Raw genomic sequence first — 13920 nt, 5'->3', positions numbered from 1 at the left:
TATAAAAATTCTTTCCAAAATAAAATTGTTTTGTTGTTAGACAAATTGTAGCCAAGGGTTAAAGACTAGGCATTGTATTCCAATGTTTTATCCTTTTTTTTTTTTTTGCGGTACACGGGCCTCTCACTGTTGTGGCCTCTCCCGTTGCGGAGCACAGGCTCCGGACGCGCAGGCTCAGTGGCCATGGCTCACGGGCCCAGCCACTCCGCGGCATGTGGGATCTTCCCGAACCCAGGCACGAACCCGTGTCCCCTACATCGGCAGGCAGACTCTCAACCACTGCGCCACCAGGGAAGCCCTATCCTTTTTTTTTTAATACAATTGTATTTATTTATTTTTATACAACAGGTTCTTATTAGTTATCCATTTTATACATATTAGTGGCCAATGTTTTATCTTTAAGGACACTCCTGGTACTCAGTCTGAAACTTCAGTCCTTGTTAGATTGGGAATCAAATTATAAAGCAAATACTGATATAATGCCATTGGTTAATGAACAACAATGTTTCCAATCTAAATTTAAGAAGCAGGGTTCGAGAAGCCGGTAGGAGCCTGCGACGTTGTGCCGTTGTCTGAAGATTCTTCAATCACTATGTCAAGTGACACAGATGTTTCTCTTTCTTCATATGATGAAGATCAGGGATCTAAACTTATCCGAAAAGCTAGAGAGGCACCATTTGTCCCCATTGGAATGGCAGGTTTTGCAGCAATCGTTGCATATGGATTATATAAATTGAAGAGCAGGGGCAATACTAAAATGTCTGTTCACCTGATCCACATGCGCGTGGCAGCCCAAGGCTTTGTTGTGGGAGCAATGACTCTTGGTGTGGGCTATTCCATGTATCAAGAATTCTGGGCAAAACCTAAACCTTAGAAGACGAGATGCTGTCTTGGTCTTGGTGGTGTTTGCTTTAGTTAGACATCTCATATTGAGGTTATATGTTTATGTTGAAAATAAATTCTGTGGGTTGGACAATAACATGGTAATTTGAATATTGGCTTCCTTTCTGGCAGACTTGATTTGCCTAGTGACTAGTTCATTAGCTAGGTCATTCAGGGGAGTCAGATTAGCACAGAAATATGTCACTTTTTTTTTTTTGTTTTTTTTGCGGTACGCGGGCCTCTCACTGTTGTGGCCTCTCCTGTTGTGGAGCACAGGCTCCGGCCATGGCTCACGGGCCCAGCCGCTCCGCGGCATGTGGGATCTTCCCGGACCAGGGCACGAACCCGTGTCCCCTGCATCGGCAGGTGGACTCTCAACCACTGCGCCACCAGGGAAGCCCAAAAAACATGTCACTTTTAAATGCACTTGGTAGTGGTACAGTGTCCGCCTTCTTAAACTCTTCTGATAAAATTAGTTTTAAAGAGGACAACATGCCAAACCTGAAAATGCTCCCAGTTGCTGCAGAATATCATATGCTTTTGATGTGATGTAGGAATCCTATTTACCCCAGTTAATTTAACTCTTTCTGACTGCCTTGTGGACTGAGTACTGTTTTTAAGGTCTGGTTGGCTCTTGAAGAACCCTTTCAGAACAGTGCATGGAATACAACATTATAAACCTCCCAGCAACTATGTGTGTGTTTTTAAACCAAACCTAAAGAGCTGGTAACAGCTGCTTTGAAGTAGTATCTGTTTTAGAATCATAGTTGTAAACATGAGAATAACTTAACTGTAGATCCCCATTTAGCTGTTTTGTAATTGCAGAATTATAGTTTGCTGCTGTTATATTAGAATAATTTTTAAATGGCATTTTGAAATAGAAGTGTGTATTTTAAGTGCTAATGCAAACGTAAATGAAAAATACTTTTTAAATACGTGCAGTCTATTTTCTCTGAAAGAATCATAAATGTTAAACTAAATAAATTGCCTGTAATGGAAGTGAAAAAAAAAGAAGCAGGGCTTTTGTATTTGGGTCAACATATATTATAGGTAGAAGTTATAGTATGTTAGTTAACAGTTCAAAGAAATAGCCCGAGAATTAACAACTTTTGAACTATGACATGGAAAGACCCAGGATTTTAAAAACTCCCAAATGATTCTTATATAGTCAGCTTTCAGAATCACTTTGTCTAGACCAGCTTATCTGATGTTTGAATTCCTTGATTATCTAGGCTGTGTTTGGATGGGATGCTTCTGATATAGTTCATTCAGTTTTGTCGTCAAAGAATTTCTAGGCATTTTCTTCATAATATGTCTGACAGCTAAAATTCCTTAATATCTTAAAGTTCAATGAATAGTTAATGGCCAATGGGTAGTCAGATTCATATTAGAAACCACTTTTAAATCTATTAAACATTTATATGTTGAAAAAGTGCAAGTCCCACAGTCTATCATTTAAAAATTTTTGCACTTTGTCATAGATGTTAGAAATTTGATCAGAGTTTGATGTGTAGCTCTGAAGAATGTCTTCATGTCTTAAGTATGATAGTATTTGGAAATGGAGCAAAGCTTTTCCATGTAAAGTCTCAGCCTTTATTTCCTGAAAGACACCTGGCTAAATAAAGTTAAGGTAATCAGGGTATAGCAGTTCTCCTCTCTGGAGTTCATGGAGAAAGAATATGTATAAAAAGGGATGTGTTTCATTATTAACAGACAGCCTTTGGTGGTAGCTCACTGTGAGCATGGGCAGGCTGAGCTTCATGTGCATCTAACAGAATTTGAAATACAAAATATTACATCTAAGAGCCCAACATGAACAGACGCTCACAGAAGAGCAAAAGAGTTCTCTGAGTTGCAGAGAAATATGTGTACAACAAGTAGGCTCCCCTAGGTGTTTACTGATCAACATAATGATGGATTCAAGACTGGAGGGAAACCAGGATTTTATCTTAACTTTACTGGAAATATCAGAAGTGGGGGGAGGATGAGAATGAAAGAGAGAGAGAGAGAGAGAGAGAGCAAAGTGTGAGCATAAGAGAACTGTTTCGTTCCACCCCAAGCTCTTTAGAATTTCCAGAAGCTTCACCTGTCCCCAGTGGTTCACAGTGAATGTAATCTGGATCCCCTGGTGAATTCTTTGTTAGCATCATTAAGGTGAGGTGATTGGAAGCCTGTTGACTCCATTATTGAAGAGCCAATCTTTATCCCTAAACAGCAGATACGCATCCAGATTCCTTGGACAAACTTGAATTCTTAATTAAGTTCCAAAGTGCAAGTGCTCTCTCTCACCAATGATTTTGAAATACTGTGCTTTCCACTAATTATTGTGTTTTATAATTCTTTTTGGCAGCAATTGACATAATTTCCTGTAACAAAATTCATTTCTAAAGTGAGCAAAATGATTGATCTTTAAATTAATAAAGCATATCCCCTTTGTGACTGTAGTCAATTCTCTCTCTCCTCTGCAGGAATGGAGCATAGAGTCCAAAACAGTGACTCATGAAAGAATTACTTATATTCCCTGTTGAAACACAGTCTGTGGGTACATTTGATGTGACTTTACCTTTTAAATTATGTTTTACTTAATCTGATACTATTATTAGTGGGCATTCCTTGATATTAAAGCAAATAATGTTTATAATTCAGGAGGTTTGGGAGTTGTAGAGGAGAATGACAGGGGAGAGCTAAAAAATACCAATCTCCTTTATAGTCAGTAAACAATTGTGTTTATGTTAAGCTAGCAGAAAATGATTATTTTCTTTTGCTGCAAGTATCTTTAAATAAATCAAGGAGCATCAGTAGCAGTAAATATTAGAGCACTGTGAACCCAAATCCAGATATGCAGTTTTTTCCTCTCAATACTCAAGAGAATTGGCAATTAAGACAATACTCAAAATAATTATTTTTTAGGATGTTTACATATTTACCAGAATCCGATAGACACCTAACCTCTTACAGTAAATCTCAGCTGAGATTTAAAAAGCCCTTACACAGATTACAACTTGGAAAATAACATTTAAACAATATTATTTAATTATTTGGACTTAGACATTTACCCTAGACAATGGATAGAAAATTCTCCATGGGATTCTTGAGATGGGTGTTTTATGATACTGTGTTTTTACCCCCAGAAAATAATTCCACTTATTGCAAACTAAACATTCTCTTTGTTGCTATTAGCATTCCTTATGGTCAGTAGAGGGAGCACAAGTTTTCTAACAAACCGTCACAAACTGAAGTGACATATCAGTGATGGTATAAAGGGGAAAATCTAGGCTAGTTCATATTGGTTCATGTTCCAGGGTCCCTGAGAAAAATTAAAATTTATTAAGTAGAAGGCAAGAACTACAGTTGTAGTCTAGAATGATTTGAAAATATAGGAAAATTATTTAAACCCTGATCCTTTGTTAAGTGCCTGTTTTGTGCACAGCATTGTGTTATTACTTTTGTTTGATAAAAAATTGAGAAAAATCATAACCATCCATGAAACTATATTGTGCAGTGGTAATACAAATAGTGGACAAAGGGTGTTTCAAACAAAAAATGTTTATATTATATGAAAGCTAAAGGTACTTTTTAGGGCTAATGCAATAGAAAACTCCCTGCATACTAGTATATAGTTATGAGAGAATTTGGAGGAAATAGCCAAGGAGGTTTTGCTTCCATGTGAAGAGAATGGCTCTGAGACTGAGGGGCCATAATTTTTGGAGGAGGTAGTCTTTCACACTTGCTTAAATAGGATTACTGAGGCAGTCAGGTTGAACAGGGGTGGTTTTGGAAACTATAGTTAAGAGGGAATGCTAACTCATATAATCAGAGAGCTAGCTTGAAGACTGTCTGTCCTTGCATTAATTTTACAGCTAAGGAAACTGAGACCTGAGTGATTCTGAGTTATTTGCCCAATGTTAGTCACACAGGTGGATGGGGGCAGAACTGGAATTAGTTCCCCTCCAAATGCCTGGATATGATAACAGAATCTAGAAGGAGGCAATTTATGGAGATACATTGGTTGTAAAGAGTAGAGTTGAGTACACTTTTGCAGAGAGGTTATTTCCATCAATCTCTAAAAGAGGGAAAAGAGAAATGTTAATTCATTTTTGGTTTTTTCGGAAGAATAAATCAGAATAGAAGAATGTAGTGATCCATGGAACAAATTGAAAAGTAGGATGAGCTGCCTGATGGCAAATATGAAAATGACCTTGCTAGCAACTTCTAAGACATTTGTATTAATAACAATATTAAAGATAACAAAAATGGTGTTACCAACACAGCTACCGTTTATTGAATGTTTACCCTGTGGCATCATGTCAAGTATCTTATGTACCTTAGTTCATTAAATTATTGCATCCTGTGACCTGAGTATTACTATGCCATTTTGTAGATGAAGAAACTGAACCTCAAAGAGATTAAGTTATTACCCTAGTCACACCAGTAGTCAGCTATGGAATAAAAATTTGAATACTGATTCTGTTTGAATTCCAAAGCTAGTGTTTCTGAAACTTGACTAATGAAAAGACCCTCTTTCTAAAGGAAAATAATCTGCCCCATGCCCCAAATAGACTTATTTTTATTATTAGACTACTTTAAGCATAAACACAGATTCCCTAAACTTATAGCTCTTATATAATTTTTTAAAACTAAAACAATAACAAATTAAATTCAAGCAAACTTACAAGATCAATAAAATTCAAATTAATGATATTAATATGAAAGATGAAGTTTTTGCTGAAATGAAAATACCAATTGCAAGATGAATTTGTAGCTAAATACTATTGCACAACTGTTGGTGGGAATGTAAATTGATACAGCCACTATGGAGAACAGTATGGAGGTTCATTAAAAAACTAAAAATAGAACTACCATATGACCCAGCAATCCCACTACTGGCATATACCCTGAGAAAACCATAATTCAAAAAGAGTCATGTACCACGATGTTCATTGCAGCACTGTTTACAATAGCCAGGACATGGAAACAACCTAAGTGTCCATTGACAGATGAATGGGTAAAGAAGATGTGGCCCATATACAATGGAATATTACTCAGCCATAAAAAGAAACGAAATTGAGTTATTGGTAGTGAGGTGGATGGTCCTAGAGTCTGTCATACAGAGTGAAGTAAGTCAGAAAGAGAAAAACAAATACCGTATGCTAATATGTATATATGGAATCTAAAAAAAAAAAATAATGGTCACGAAGAACCTAGGGGCAGGACGGGAATAAAGATGCAGACCTACTAGAGAATGGACTTGAGGACACGGGGAGGGGGAAGGGTAAGCTGGGACAAAGAGAATGGCATGGACATATATACACTACCAAATGTAAAACTGATTTTACAGTTTTGGGAAGCAGCCGCATAGCACAGGGAGATCAGCTTGGTGCTTCGTGACCACCTAGAGGGGTGGGATAGGGAGGGTGGGGGGGAGGGAGACGCAAGAGGGAAGAGATATGGGAACATATGTATATGTATAACTGATTCACTTTGTTATGAAGCAGAACCTAACACACCATTGTAAAGCAATTATACTCCAATAAAGATGTTAAAAAAGATGTTAAAGACGTTATTGCACAGTTCTTCTGAGTTTGGCGTGCCTATATTGTTGCTACATGCTTTGTGAGAACTTGGTTCCACTTCCACTTTCCTCTATTCTTAACTTTTTCAAATTATCCCTTCCGACAGTACTCTTTAATAGTATCATTTGCTCTTCACTTGGTGCCATCAGTTATTTATTGTTAATTATACCTCTGTTCTCCTTAGCTGGGACAAAGAACTGCCAATTTGATGGTTTGGATGCTGAAATGTCATGGCAGTGTATATTTAGTTATAAGATGATGGTCATCCAGGTGATCTGGGATATGTTCATTTTTTTCAGTTTATCATCTAGAAGAAACCACAAAACTTAAGAAATTCATAGTGTCTACAAATCATAACCAGGTCTCTGGTGTTTCCACTTACAGAAAAAATTGCACTGCCCTTTCCCTCAAAACTCTCAAAACCATCTTGTTTCTGTGAGATAATAGTGGAGACCCAGGAAAGCCTCCATCTCCATCTACTCTCAGTGCTGCCTTAGTTCAGGCTACCACTGTTTTGCATCTGAACTTCTGCCACAGCTCCTAGTTTTACCCCACCAGACTATTCTCCACAGTGTATTCTACACTAGTGAGTTTTCTGTAATACAAACTTTTAGAACTCAGCTTAGCTACCACTTCTTTCTGGAAACTTTGCCCCATTTCTTCTTATCACCTGCTTCCTGACCCTATCCATTATCACCTTTGCTATCCTCTCCCCTAGATTGAATTAGTTACCTTTCCTTTATTCTTGTTTTATAACTCCATAACATTCTAGGCCTACCTTATTAAAATGCTTAGCACATTGTGTTGAATCCTTAATTTTGGGTCTCCCCAAGTAGGGTGTTAGGTTCTTGAAAGTGAAGCCTACGTTGTACATCTTTTACGTAGCACATTGTCTGAAAAGGAAGAAGGTTCTGATGATACAGCTGTGACCTTGAATCACAGGTCAGTTGTACTTTTAGGAGGAGTCAAAAATATGCAAGAGCAAAGTAGACATTTCCTTGTCTTTCCCATTCATGTATGTGAAATTTATACAAATTACCTAAATAGTTAATATAGTAGACTCTTTTAGTGTATAATCAACATAATTTTGGAAGTAATCTTTCCATAAGGAATTATGTGATAGCATCATTTTGCTCTCTTTTTGTTTTCTTTTGGTTAGGAGCTGTGATTATCTCCACGCCCCAGGACATTGCATTGATGGACGCACATAAGGGAGCTGAGATGTTTCGAAAAGTCCACGTGCCTGTAAGCATTTACACCTTCATCGTTGCAAAAATCTGAAACACTTCTAACTGAAAAAGCAAATCATTGAGAAATACAATCCAAATTTTAATTTAGTTCTGTGCAGAAATCTGTATGAACACCCTACTTCATTTTGATGGTTACTCTAAAAACACATATATAGGCACAAACATATATGCATGTTATATTAATCAAGGAGAATTCTAGAACATCCTTCAGGCATGAATTTTCTGAACAAGTACTACCTTTCTCAACTATTTGTAGCTATCACTGAAAAAATAATAATAAGAGAATTTTAAGAAATTATTTAGGTAGATACACTTGAACAGATCACTGATGGGAAACAGGTGAAAAAGATAACCTTTTTCCTTCTGTCTTCTACAGTTTAACTCATTTGTAACTCACCATTTTCTTGAAAGTATCTAAGAATTTTGTATACAAAAATGGCAAAAAAATAAAAAATATAAAAATAAAAGAAAGGACAATTAAAATCAGGTGGAGTCAGAAGTGAAGTCTGTGAATAACTTGCATGCCATTAGGGGACTTAAATACATGCTAGAAGTATGCCATGAATTTTGCAGCAGCCACAGGGAAAGAAACATAGAACCATTATACAACTGTCCATTTCCATGAGGTTAAAAGAGAGCTTGAAGCACTATTTACAACAGCCAAGACATGGAAGCAACCTAAATGTCCATTGACAGATGAATGGATAAAGAAGATGTGGTGCATATATACAATGGAATATTACTCAGCCATCAAAAAGAATGAAATAATGCCATTTGTGCCTACATGGATGGACCTAGAGATTATCATACTAAGCGAAGTAACTCAGAAAGGGAAAGATAAATACCATATGATATCACTTATATGTGGAATCTAAAGTACAATACACATCAACATACCTACGAAACAAAAACAGACTCAAAGACATAGAGAACAGACTCGTGGTTGCCAAGGGGGTGGGGGGGTAGGGGAGGGAAGGAACAGGTGTTTGGGATTAGCAGATGCAAACTGTTATATACAGGATGGATAAACAACAAGGTCATACTGTATAGGACAGGGAACTATATTCAATGTCCTGTGATAAACCATAATGGAAAAGAATATATATATATGTATGTATGTATAACTGAGTCACTTTGCTATATAGAAGAAATTAACACAACATTGTAAATCAACTATACTTAAGTAAAATTTTTAAAAAAAAAAAGCTTGCTGCTCAAGAGAAGCAGAGGTGAGAGAAGAGAGGCATAACTCTCTAGGTCCTTAGAAATAAAAGAAACCCTGATTGTAATGAACACATTTTTGTCACCTTTGTAACCATAAATAGAGGGTTCTTCCTCCTAGTGTGCCTCATCAAAATCAAGTGGACTTGTGCCAGAGAGTGGTTTAGAACAAGCATTTCAGTAAGAAGCCAACGTGATGCTTCCATCTCTATGGCTCCTAGTGGCCTTGCTTAATTCAGGGTTAGATTTTTGAGCTTATAGAGCAGAGCTTTTTGGTTTTATTTTCCATGATGGTTTATTACAGGATATTGAATATAGTTCCCTGTGCTATACAGTAGGACCTTGTTGTTTATCCACTCTATATATAATAGTTTGCATCTGCTCACCCCAAACTCCCAGTCCAAACCACACCCCCACAATCACAGGTGTGTTCTCTCTGTCTGTGAGTCTGTTTCTGTTTCATAGATAAGTTCATTTGTGCCATACTTTAGATTCCACATATAAGTGATATTATATGGTATTTATCTTTCCCTTTCTGAGTTACTTCGCTTAGTATGATAATCTCTAGGTCCATCCATGTAGGCGCAAATGGCATTATTTCATTCTTTTTGATGGCTGAGTAATATTCAGTTGTATATATATATACCACATCATCTTTATCCATTCATCTGTCAATGGACATTTAGGTTGTTTCCATGTCTTGGCTCTTGTAAATAGTGCTGCTATGAACATTGAGGTGTGTGTATTTTTTGAATTACAGTTTTGTCCGGATATATGGCGAGGAGTAGGATTGCTGGATCATATGGCAACTCTATTTTTAGTTTTTGAGGAGCCTTCATACTGTTCTCCATAGTGGCTGCACCAACTTACATTCCCACCAACAGTATAGGAGAGTTCCTTTTTCTCCACACCCTATCCAGCATTTGTTATTTGAAGACTGTTTAATGATGGGCATTCTGTGATGGTATCTCTTTGTTAGTTTTGATTTGCATTTCTCTAATAATTAACCATGTTGAGCATCTTTTCATGTGCCTATTGGCCGTCCGTATGTCTTCTTTGGAGAAATGTCTATTTAGGTCTTCTGCCCATTTCCTGATTGAGTTGTTTGTTTTTTTGTTGTTGAGTTGTATGAGCTGTTTGTATATTTTGGAAATAAGCCCTTGTCAGTTGTATCATGTGCAAATATTTTCTCCCAGTCCATAGGTTGTCTTTTCATTTTGTTTATGGTTTCCTTTGCTGTGCAAAAGCTTGTAAATTTGATTAGGTTCCATTTGTTTATTTTTCCTTTTATTTCTTTTGCCTTAGGAGACTGACCTAAGAAAACATTGCTACAGTTTATGTCAGAGAATGTTTTACCTATGTTCTCTTCTAGGAGTTTTATGGTGTGATGTCTTATATTTGTCTTTAAGCCATTTTGAGTTCATTTTTATATATGGTGTGAGGGTGTGTTTTAACTTCGTTGATTTACATGTAGTTGTACAGCTTTCCCGACACCATTTGCTGACTAGATTGTCATTGTACATTCTTGCTTCCTTTGTGGAAGATTCATTAACTCTAGGTGTGTGGTTTTATTTCTGGGCTCTCTATTCTGTTCCATTGATCCGTATGTCTGTTTTTGTGCCTAGAGCAGAGCTTTTTAGACTGTAGCCAGGGATTAGCTTCAGAGGGTCTCACGATTCTCTCTCCTTCCCCATCCCCACCAAATTGTACACTTTGTGTTTGTTTTGGTATGGAGAGAATTCTTCAATGAGAGCATGATGCATTGTAAGAACCAATGATGTATTAGAATGAATAGACTCTCAGGGAAGCTTTTGTAAATGTTTTTTATCTCAGGGGAGCTTCTGAAAAGTATAAAATTGTAGAGTAGTGGAGCTGAGATGATCCTCTTCAACAAGTACCTGTTCTCCCTTGCCAGTTAGTGCAGACCTGTACACAGTTAGTAAGCCATGGAGCTCTGGATGGATCAACATGCCCTTATGAAAATTGAGGACCCTGGAAAAGATGATGCCTGTGTGCTTACCTCCTAGTTGATTTGAGGGTATTCTCACTAGCAGAGTTGGAAAATGTTTGAGGGCCTGGTTTTGTATGAGGATAAATGAGTGATAAAACCCCCCATGGTGTTCTGTGTTTGAAGTTTAGCTTGGAAAAATTTTAAAGCAATGGTAACCAAATGCCCATTTCAGATAGAAAACTGTCTCAATGAAGCACTTAGTTTAACAGTATTATTTCCTATTATGCCCTCCAAGATAAACGAGATGCAAGTAATGCCTACTCAGATAACTAAATAAGATTACTCATATGAGATTTTAAACTATAAATCAGCAAAAACTTAGAGCTATCCACCAAAAATTATGAGAACAAATAATTCATAATCCTTCTTACTGCCACTTCAAGGTCAGGATAATAGCCATTCTATCAGCATTTAAGTGAATGCTTAGCTTCTCATTCCTGTAAGATGAGGGTGAAGGCATGTGTCCAGCTCACTCTAAAGCATCATGAAATCCTTGAGAGAAAAGTTTTTAAAAGAGAAGAAGCCAGAGTTTTGTTAGGTGGGTGCCACTGAAGGATAAAAGTTGAGGCTGTCAGCAAGGGAGTATTCCAGGTGAAGGATCTTGGGCTGCATAAGGCTCATAGGACCAGTGGAGGATTAGTTATGGAGTAAAGGAGCTGTTTGTGATCTGAAAGTGGATGTCGGAGTGTAAGTTTGCAGAGTCGGAGCAGTCCTGGGTCATGACAAGGTACAGGATATGATTGCTCATGGATGTGTGGGGCTGAAGAGGAGTGGAAATGAAAGTCATTGGAAATGCATACTCCCTCTATTATTTTTTGACTCTTCCTGTACCTTTATTATAGCCCTCGTTTTTCACCCGTTTTAGTTGTTTGCCTTCTAAACAGCAAAAATTTGGAAAAAGAGGGAGAATGTCTTAATCATCTCTTAACCTGCAGAGCAAGACAGGTGCTCAGTAATCTTTGCAAGTGAATGAGTGAGAACTTCCCAGCAGAGAGCTCTGTAAGCAGTTGGAGGACAGCCACTGTATAGCTGCATTGTAAAGGGAATCCTGGCTTCCAGTAGGATGTGGATTTGATGACCTCTGAGATCCTTCTGGCACTCGGAGTCTGAAATTAGAAAGTGTTCCATAAATGCAAAGGAGAAATGTTATGCCTTGTGTATACCACTTTATTTCATTTTTTCCCTGGGTTTTAGTCTTGCTCTCTGTTTTTTCCTTTTGAAGTGCATTAGTTACCATGGAAACAGTGATGTCTTTGGAATTCATTGGTATGGTCAGAGTTTATTAATGTCTACAAGAACATTTTGAAGTTAATTTAAATAATTTCTTAAAACTCAAGGCTCGGATAGGGAAAGGAGAAGAAGAGATGACTATTAAATTCTCTGTTCTCTGCTTGAAATGATATCAACTCTGCCAAATCCTTGATTATCTCAGTATTTGTAGATAGACTATTTTTTTTAAATAATAACAATTTTTCAATCTTACACATTTTTAATGGTGACTACTTTATGTGCTGTGTCATTCTCATCCATTTTCTTTTAACATCTTCATTGGAGTATATTGCCTTACAATGTTGTGTTAGTCTCTGCTGTATAACAAAGTGATACATATATCCCCATATACCCTCCCTCTTGAGTCTCCCTCCCACCCTCCCTATCCCACCCCTCTAGGTGGTCACGAAGCACCGAGCTGATCTCCCTGTGCTATGCGGCTGCTTCCCACTGGCTATCTATTTTACATTTGGTAGTGTATATATGTCATTGCCACTCTCACTTCATCCCAGCTTACCCTTCCCCCTCCCCATGTCCTCAAGTCCATTCTCTCCGTCTGCATGTTTATTCCTGTCCTGCCCCTAGGTTCCTCAGAACCTTTTTTTTTTTTTTAGATTCCATATATATGTGTTAGCATTTGTTTTTCTCTTTCTGACTTACTTCATTCTGTATGACAGATTCTAGGTCCATTCACCTCACTACAAATAACTCAATTTTGTTTCTTCTTATGGCTGAGTATTATTCCATTGTATATATGTGCCACATCTTCTTTATCCATTCATCTGTCAATGGACACTTAAGTTGCTTCCATGTCCTGGCTATTGTAAATAGAACTGCAATGAACATTGTAGGACATGACTCTTTTTGAATTGTGGTTTTCTCAGGGTATATGCCCAGCAGGGGATTGCTGGGTCATATGGTAGTTCTATTTTTAGTTTTTTAAGGAACCTCCATACTGGTCTCCATAGTGGCTGTATCAATTTACATTCCCACCAACAGTGCAAGAGGGTTCCCTTTTCTCCACACCCTCTCCAGCATTTATTGTTTGTAGATTTTTTTGATGCTGGCCGTTCTGACCAGTGTGAGGTGATACCTCATTGTAGTTTTGATTTGCATTTCTCTAATGATTAGTGATGTTGAGCATCCTTTCATGTGTTTGTTGGCAATCTGTATACCTTCTTTGGAGAAATGTCTGTTTAGGTCTTCTAAATCCATTTTTGGATTGGGTTGTTTGTTTTTCTGATATTGAGCTGCATGAGCTGCTTGTGTATTTTGGAAATTAATCCTTTGTCAGTTGCTTTGTTTACAAATATTTTCTCCCATTCTGAGGGCTGTCTTTTCATCTTGTTTACCTCATCCATTTTTGTTGCCTTCTTTTATAAGGGAAAACCAGGCACCTCAATTTGGAACCCTTCCCCTACCATTTGAACTTTTAGAGTCACAGGGATTTCACTATCCAGCCCTCTCTTCTTAGATAATCTCCTTTCCAGCTCCTGAAAAGTATATTAAAGTATACTCTCTTATTCTTTCTGTACATAAGGGATCACTTAATTTTAATTCAATAAATAGCTATTAGTTTATTCTACAAATATATATTTACTTATATTGAGTGCCTTCTATAAGCCAAGTACTGTGGTAAGCTCCATTGGTGATTTAAAAAAAGGTGAGGATGAAGCCTTTTTCTTTTTTCCTTAAGTACATTATCATTTTGTAG

The 13920-nt window shown here is 37.3% G+C and overlaps 2 protein-coding genes across 6 annotated transcripts in view; both read left to right on the top strand.

Moving 5' to 3' along the window:
* Positions 1-13920, top strand: part of NUBPL (NUBP iron-sulfur cluster assembly factor, mitochondrial) — a gene marked incomplete at its 5' end in the record, with an annotated part of 331565 nt that overhangs the window by 290075 nt on the left and 27570 nt on the right. For all 5 annotated transcript variants that reach the window (XM_082853543.1, XM_082853541.1, XM_082853540.1 and 2 more), the window contains one exon: positions 7615-7700. In XM_082853543.1, the coding sequence (XP_082709669.1) occupies positions 7615-7700 (86 nt within the window). The remainder of the gene's footprint in view (positions 1-7614; positions 7701-13920) is intronic.
* Positions 580-1896, top strand: LOC309970896 (HIG1 domain family member 1A, mitochondrial). The gene has a single exon (XM_082853597.1). The coding sequence runs from the start codon at positions 593-595 to the stop codon at positions 872-874; it is 282 nt and encodes a 93-aa protein (XP_082709723.1). The 5' UTR covers positions 580-592; the 3' UTR covers positions 875-1896.

This window comes from Leucopleurus acutus (assembly GCF_964270905.1).
Source record: "Leucopleurus acutus genome assembly, chromosome: 1".
Lineage (NCBI taxonomy): Eukaryota > Metazoa > Chordata > Mammalia > Artiodactyla > Delphinidae > Leucopleurus > Leucopleurus acutus.
Note: the sequence above shows the minus strand (reverse complement) of the source record. Positions and strands in the feature narration are given on the sequence as shown.